At 34.7% G+C, this 8,885-nt stretch overlaps 1 protein-coding gene across 1 annotated transcript; it reads right to left on the reverse strand.

Annotated features, from left to right (window-relative positions):
* Positions 1-3,947: 3,947 nt before the first annotated feature.
* LOC124642429 (piggyBac transposable element-derived protein 4-like) lies at positions 3,948-6,837 on the reverse strand. The gene is made up of 2 exons (XM_047180843.1): positions 6,461-6,837; positions 3,948-6,301 (listed from the first exon to the last, which is right to left on the reverse strand). Exon 2 carries the CDS (start codon positions 6,299-6,301, stop codon positions 4,232-4,234), a length of 2,070 nt encoding a protein of 689 aa, XP_047036799.1. The 5' UTR covers positions 6,461-6,837; the 3' UTR covers positions 3,948-4,231.
* Between the last annotated feature and the right edge of the window lie 2,048 nt (positions 6,838-8,885).

Consider the following 8,885-nt stretch of genomic DNA (forward strand, 5'->3'; position numbering starts at 1 on the left):
TATTTCGAAAAAGTAAGTATAAGTCTAACGAAAATAAATATATTAATTTAGCTTCCCGCTTCATGTTGTTTTCCTGAGATTACCTGGTGAAAATTGGATTATATTTTTCCTGTTAGAGGTCATTTTCTTTTATACCGAAACGGAATTAAAACATCTTAAATTAATTAGGGGAAAAGCGGATTTATTTTTGTTCTATTTTTAAATCAGTTGATTAAAGTTATTTTTAAATGGGTTAAAAAACCAGGATTTAAACAAAACGTAATACATAAACAATATTTGTTTTCTGATTAACCAACTACGAAAAAGGAGGATTCCCAGCTCAACTTTAATGTAATTTTCCTTATTTTTTTGTCTTAAAATTAATACACTACACGCTTCTGAAAACATTCACCTTTTTTGAAAAAAGGGACATGAACAAAAAAACCAGACAAAGTCGGGCGCATAACTGATGCTTTATACAACAGTAGCTTTTCATGTAATTACTTAGTTCAGTAATCAACTGGAAAAAAGCCTTTCTCTCTAACTAGCTGCGAAACTACAAAACTGTTGTGAGTGGCTTTCAACATTGATGTGGGGTTCCGTATGTTATTTAAAATCAAAATCAAAATCAAAAGTCATTTATTCAAAGTAGGCTGAAAATCAGCACTTTTTGAACGTCAAATCTACAAAAGACAGCCCCCAAAACGCCCGCCCTTCACCACTTCCTATGTGTTTTTGCTGGGAAGAAGATTGTTAAGTTACACACATTTGTAGATTTTCTTAGAGTTTTGGTCATGTTAGATACATTTTTTTTTTATATTATTAGTATTGTCAGAAAATTGTATGGTTTTGTCAATTCTGTGCTGTATCAATCATTAATTTTCAGACGAACTGCTTTTTCAAAGTTTTGATATTTTTTTACTTTTTGAAAAGTCGGTTCGGAAACTCAGAAATTGATTTCGATACCCGAGAATTGAACCCTTGAATTGAGTCCTCAAGACTAATAAGGCTCACACTACTTAAATAAAATAGTAATAAAAAACGGAGGTTTTCACCAAGCTATAATGAACTTTGACTTTTGATAAAATCTAAAAAAAGATTTCCAAGAATGGAAAAGTTTCGTGATTGTTTTCCAAACAAAACTGTCTAAATAAAAACACAAGGAAAAAGTAAATATAAACTAAAACAACGCAATATCTCTCGACTTTAATAAAAGATGGAACTAATAGAGCTTTTAATGTAAGAACCTTTTAAAAACATTTTCATCATAAATAGTTTCATTGGAGTAAGCTGTGCTTTGCACTTTCTTAAGTGAAGGAGCAATAAGCTTTACGTGGTTGTAAATAGAACAGTTTTGTTTTATTTATTTAGAGGAAGCATTTGATTTTTTATGAGTTTCAAAGACAGAAAAAAAGAGGTTCTGAATTCGACAGCTTTTTTTGTTCGTTTTAATATATGTACTTTCTGGCCCTTATCGTACTTACGGGGTTTTTTCGGTTTAAGAAAGTGCCTCACTGCTGTTTATTTAAAATACATATTTAACCGACTTCCCAAAAAGGAGGAGGTTCTCGATTCGGCCGGTAAGTTTTTTTTTCTATGTATGTACATCGATTACGCCGAGGTTTATAGCCCGATTTACGTCATTATTTTTTTGTTAAATTCTAATTACCGTCTATTGCTATTATTAATACGACTATTTTTACGACTTTAACATGAAAATACATGAACCAAACAAAGGGGTTATCTCTTACGGAACCCTAAAAACCCCGACATTATCTACCACAAAAACTTAGCGGATACGCTACATCGAGCGTGCTAATAAGCACGCATCATTAGCCTGATGGCAAGATATGTTCGTTTGAGGCTTTTTTCATTCACTTTTACACATTCGTTCATTAAGTCCTTCATTCGTTCGTTCATTCGCAATGAGTGGAAAGTTATACGGCGCGTTTAGTCTTCGTAAAAGTTATCCGTCAAAAAAATGCAGACAAATTGGGGGCTTTTGAGTTTTATTTGAATGTCGTTATAAAAAGTAAAAGCAATGAATTATTGATCATATAACTAATGTTAATTATCTAAGTCTGCTATCCTCCGAAAAGATTTTACTATATCAATAATGTATGATACTATGTTTTATGATTTATGCCATATTATGCTTCTGCCTTTATCCCAGTTTTTAATTGGGATCGGCGAAACATATTCTCTATTTCCCTACTTATACTCCATCTAACGTCATTTCACAAGCGACATTATTTCCAGTTTTGTTTTTTCAAACAGTCGAGTAGGTACTATTGCCAGATTTAAGAGGGCCAATAAACATACCAAGAACATTAGAAAAAAAAAATCGAAAAATAAACGCCCCACTAAAACCAAAAAGGCCCAACAATTAACAACAAATATAGCAAAATAACCATTTAACAACACAAATTTATGTCGTTTCTAGAACAATAAATTGCAATTTGTGCCCCACCGCGATTTAATGAGCGCTCATTCATGCTAAAGATGAAATTTCACACTGAAATTTTCAATTTTCCCTACCCAGTTAACAAGTTGTATTGAGACTGGTATGAAAAGAGTCTCTGCCCTATTTTGGGTACAGTGACTTCAATTATTGTCATTAGTGTTTCGTCCAACTGTTTTTTGGTGCAATTGTTGTACTCGTATTTTGTGAATCTATTTATTTTTGGAAAACGATATAGTTTGTACATAGTCTGTCGCAGTCTATCATTTTCAGCGTCCCACTGCTGGGCACGGGTCACCTCTCATACGGAGAAGGATTAAGCGTTAATCACACGCTTGCTCAATGCGGGTTGGTGATTTCAGACTTTATAGTCCAGGTTTTCTCGAGATGTTTTCCTTCACCTTCAGTCAGCTATCAGATCCGTGCAGCAGTTCACATGTCACAAGCCTACATTTTATGGGATATTTGCATATGTTGGTATTTAGTAATAGCCTGGAGTGTAACATATTAAAAAAATATAGCAATTTCGATTGCATCAAAAATACTGTAAAAATAATTTCACCAAATGGAGACCACTCCGCGAAAAAAATCAAAACAAAAGCCAGGGTTACTCATAAACTGTAATTCTAAAAATAAACACTAAACCAATGAGTATAAAGCACAGTTTTTATTAGCACTGATTACAACAACTAGCGGAGGGAAAACTAGCATTTTTCTCAATTTCCTCCGCGAAGGTATGTGGTAATTATAATTTATGACTTAATATTAAGTTAAGTTGATATAATTAGGCTTGGAGAAAAGCCTTGTTGCTTACTTTGTTGGGAATATCATAATTGGTTTTTGGTAGGATAAGAAACAGATAAGTTTTTTTCTTTTACCGTATCATAAGCAAAACGAGCATTTGGCATAGATATTTTTTTACTTGAATTTTTTTTTCCATCGACTTCTCAGTTTTGTGTGACAATTATAAAATTGAATGTACAAAAGACGGCAAAAATATATCATAATTTTAGTAATCACTGAAAGTTCTTTTTTTTTAATATCCTTGAATATTACAAATAGTCCCACTTATACAAATTACAAAGTTGTAATTAAAAAAAAAATGCGTTTTACTTCGTTTAAAAAATACTAGGAAATTGTAAAATAGAATAGAATCCCAGACTAGAATATATATAATCTACCTCTTAACACGTTCGTGGACAGTACTATCTCATAGGTTGCAGCTACTGAGACACTACTTTTTTTCATACATTGCCCACGGGCGTAGTGTCACAACGCATGGTTAAAAAACCATATGATGTGACAGAACGGATGTAGGCGTAAACGTCGTAAGGCGTTCTGTCACATAGAATATTATTATTTCGTAGGGATATGACAGTACGGTCTTAGGCGTATACGCTTATACCCGTAGTGTCATATTTACGTTGCAAAAAAGCATGCGTGGTGCACTTACGCCTTCAGGCGTCAGTGTTGTGTATGATAGAAAGGTAATAAAAAGAAGATTTAATTAATCAAAACGTAGTTTTATTTAGGAAACAACATAATCACTTCCTATTACTTCTATGTAATTAACAAACAAAACAAACTGCAAACTGAAAATAAACTAAACGCAAAACAAATCTTTTTAAAATTAACATTATTATAATTATAATATCAGTCTTACAATTTGTACGTTAGGAACCTGGATATCAAAACCAGTTACATTGAAATCAGTTTTATTGTTATAATCTAAACAACTTACATATCCATCTAACAATAAGATTATAATGAATAAAAAATATTCTGAAATCTTTATTCATCAGTCCTTATACTTTCATGGTAAATTTCGAAGCAAGATGGGCATAATGGAGGTTTATCTGGACACCCTTTACAGCGATAGCTCGTTTCTTTACGAATTTTGTTTTTACTACAAACTTTGCACTTTAGGAAGGCAAACTTTTTCGTTGTTCCAGGTCGAGATGGTACTTGCTCTGGCCAGTGGCCACTCATTAAATTTTCAGTTACAGAACTATTTTCCGGTTGAGGAGCAGATGAAGTACTGGGTCGGAAACGCCTGCTATCATGAATACTGTTTTTATTGATTATGTCTCTTCCTTTTATTTTCAGATTACTGATCCCAATCATTACCTTAATCAATTCTTCTCGGTAGTTTACGTAATTATATGAGTTGGCATTGTTTTTCTTATATTTTTTGAATAAGAAGTATGCATTCCAAACTCCAATATCCAAGAAGTGAAACAGCACCTTTTTATACCACCTTATTGTTTTCCGAGGGCATGAGTAGTAGGATACCATTTGATCGGACCTATCTACACCGGACATATGTCGGTTATAAAGATCAACTTCTGCAGGTTTCAATTTGGTCTTGCCATATCTGTTTCTCACTTCAACAAGAGAGGGATGAACCTTAGTGGTAATCATCAAGACTGGACGTTTGTCCTTCCACTTTGAAACATACACCTTGCCCTTGCGTGCCCACACGTGCTCACCTTTCTTCACCTTTTTATTTGCAATATTCTTAGGATTTTCTTTACGATTTGAACGCAAGGTACCGGTAGAATGAGTTTTCAAGTCAAGCAATTTCAGTGATAATTTCACAGAATTATAGAAATTGTCCATGAAAAGATGATGTCCACGTAGCAAGTATGGACGCATTAACCTCATGACAAGTTTTTCTGTCTTAGATTCAGATTCGCCTGTATTTGATGTTGTCGCTTCCTTTCCCGAATACATCTTTACATTTAGCACATAACCATCGTAAGTAGTAAGCTCATAGAATTTGATGCCGTAGCGAGCTTTTTTCGACTTGATGTACTGGCGAAAACTCAATCGACCTCGAAACAGAAGAAGCGACTCATCCAGCGACAGCTCTTCACCAGCATTGTAAATTTTACGAAAGTTTAGTGTCAACATATCAATGAATTTTGCAATCTTATTTTCTCCTTTAGCATCTAATTCCGATGCACAGATGCAGCGCAAAATTTGCTCATATCGTCGTCCTGACATTATAAAGCTAAATATGGGATGATAATATAGTACATCCGATAATGAAAAGAGACTTCTTTGTTTAGGACATTTAATGTGACCTTTGAGAAGCGTAATCCCAAGAAATTTCATCATTTCTTCACAGGTGGTCTCACGATATACTATTTTGCGGCTATATCTGGTATGAGGCCTATTCGTGTTGCATAGAGCGTTTCCATAATTATTAGTACAGTTTACCAGATATTCGATGGCACTTTGCGGGAATGCAAGATGGAAAAAGTCAATTACTTGGTTCATGCTATCAACATTCACGGTTATACCACATTGAGAGTTATCAAAATGAAAATCGGGTATATCAGTTATCGTCTGAGACCATAATTCCTCTCTGATTGGTGTGTTTGATCTTCTAGGACCAACACTGACAGAGTTTAGCTGATCAGAGGGGTCTAGTGGTGACAGGTTAGGGTATTCTTCGTCATTCAAAGGCAGATCAGTTATCACTGGGACAGGTTCTTGTATTAGGTCTACAGGGCAATCAGTATTTCGTGTGACTTCAATATTTTCACCATTTCCGTCGAGGGTCGAGTCAATATTATATGATGATTTGTCAGCATCATCATCTGCATCACTAGACAAAGAGGATATTGACTCACCAGATGATGTAGTAGCTGTAACCTGTCGTATGCGTCTTGATTTTGAGGCTTGAGTTTCGTCCTCTGAACTCGTGGATTCAACACGGGATGGTAAGTACTCATCATCAGATCCATAGTCACCATCATCAGCAAATGGGTCTTGACTCGATTCAGGGGTAGAAGCTGCATCAAATAAGTCTTGGAGTCGTTTTTGTTCTTTTTCGAACGAGTCTCGAGACGCCATCTGCAAAAATATCCGTTACAAATTTAGTACCTACAACAAAATCGTGTTCACAACAAACAATAGCAACATAAATACGTTATTGACATAAGCAACTAGACTTGAATTAGTATATTTAGTATGTATAAAACAATAAAATTACGTTGAAAACAAACTACTCACTTTCTAAACAACAGTTGCGCGCGAAAACATGTAGCGACACGCAGGATCACCGCAGCGGCGCAGTACGCGACTGATCGTATGTAAACACGACGCTCACGGGCGTAGTGTGAGTGGGGAGGGGAGTATAAAAATACGAATGTGTGCGTGGAAGTACTTTCTTTGACATTTTTTTTTAAATAATGCAGTGACAGTACAAAAGTCGTAATTATACCTGTGGTGACAGTACAACATGCCGTTCCTTCTGATAGTATGAAAAATCGGTCGTCGTGAGGCGTACTGATTTTATCCAAGTAAAAAATGATACGTCGACAGGCGTACTGTCGTATCATTTGTAGCTATCTAGACGCCTGTGGTCGTTACTGTCCACGAACGTGTTAATAACTAGACCAATAACTTATAATCTCAAGTGTAACGTTATTAAAGTTTATTGCGCGTAAAACAAATTAAACCTTTACGAGCGTGCGTAAAACAAACGTCGCCTTTATATTCAAATTGTTTTGGATTCTAATTTCAGATCGTTAATTGTGACACTTAAAACCTTGGTATTTTATTTGACTTCTTGAAAGGGTTTTTAGTACCTATTAAATGTATAAAGAAAGGGAAATGACTTTCCAAGATTTTTGTCTTATTATAAAAGTGAATTACAACGGTGTCATTCTATGTTGGTTATCAGCTTCCAGTCTATCTGGATGCAGCTGAGTACCTACCAGTGTTTTACAAGGAGCGAATGCCTATCTGACCTCCTCAACCCAGTTACCCAGGCAACCCAATACACCAAGGTAAGACTGGTTGTCAGACTTATTGGCTTCTGACTACCATTAACGACTGCCAAAGATGTTCAATGATGGCCGGGACTTATAGTTTAACGTGACCTCTGAAACACGGATTCACTGTGTATCCTAAATGAGAGCATTTTTTTTACGGCCTTTTGACATTGAAAAAATAATGATAATAATGAGAGCATTAAAAAAGTTTATTTATTTTTTATCTTTACAGTTTAAAAGTTACTCCGACAGTCCTGGAACATTAAAACTGATTAAGACAAAGTTTTGGTTTGGAGATGAACTGAATTACGGTAAAGGAATAAGTTAACTAATTATTAATTTATATTGTTTCAGGTATTGGCATTACAGTTAATGTACATAGGAGAGAAGACCACACGCATATACTTGGGCAATACCAAAGGTGATTAATTTAAATAACTTTATTATTTATCTAGCTATTTCTTAACAATTTTTATGGAGCGATTGGCTATCTGACCTTGTCAAGTGAGGTTACCGGGGCAACCTAGTAACCCTTGGTAAGACTGGTTGTCAGACGTTCAGGCTCTTGACTTCGCTATGCCCACAGTTTCCCCGTGTTTTATTTTTGCTGGGAAAACATTTAATGACCCCTCCAGTGACAGCCACTTGAAATTGGTCAAGGCCTTGAGTTTCAACATTTTAAAATAGTGAATAATTTTTTTATCATTACCAGTTCTGAAAAACTACTTTGGTACATAAATAATTTGAAAGCGTAAGTTTATGAAAAATAATATGTTCATTAAATCAACGCCAAAATCTAAAACACTATTTCAAACACACCAACGTCCCATTCCTTAGAAAACTATTTCCCAAAAGAGCTAAAACTCGAGCGGTTAAAAAATGTTCTTCATAAGTATAAAAACTTTCCGCTCGAGACTCTTCGGATATTCACTTTGCAGTATATCGGTCGAGCGGTACAGTTAAATAAAAAAGTGCTTATCAGCTGTTGGAGATGGTTCCCGTTTTATTGGCTTTAAAGTTTTATGTTCGCGACTGTACCTGTAAAGTTGGGGGTGCATTGGGGTTCATATTTTTGGTGAATTTTTCGTTTGTAAGTTTGTGATGGCATTTTGTAATAATATTATAGTTCGGCCGTTCAGAGAATGCGTTCCTGACACATCGCGATTGAACTGACGACGTAACTTTGTAATGGCGTTGCAGTTACGATAAAAATTTTTTGCTGATTGTTTACCGTTTTAACAATTGATGAAATAAATTTAAAACAACATTATTATATCAATAATCAATGAATGTTATAATTTTGTGCCAAACTGAGTGTCAAATAACTTGGTAAACAATATTTTTCTAAATCTATACTGCGCTATTACAAGGTTATGTCAGCGGTTTATATTTTGTAGTGCTGTGCTAAAAATAACAGGCAAGTATCGTAATCTGTTCTTATACAGTTATAATATAAAATAATACGTTTTGATTTTCTTTTTAAGAATTGGAAAATAATGGACTATAAGACTTAATTATAACGTTTATGAAATATAAAAATAAAACTATGACCAAACCGCATTTTTATACTTAGATTAAAAATGGTAACCCCAAATGGCGTTATGGGCCGCCATTTTGTGACGCTAAAACAGTCGTCCGTTGTCGTTTCGTGCGCATAGACC

The sequence above is a fragment of the Helicoverpa zea genome, chromosome 24 (assembly GCF_022581195.2).
Source record: "Helicoverpa zea isolate HzStark_Cry1AcR chromosome 24, ilHelZeax1.1, whole genome shotgun sequence".
Lineage (NCBI taxonomy): Eukaryota > Metazoa > Arthropoda > Insecta > Lepidoptera > Noctuidae > Helicoverpa > Helicoverpa zea.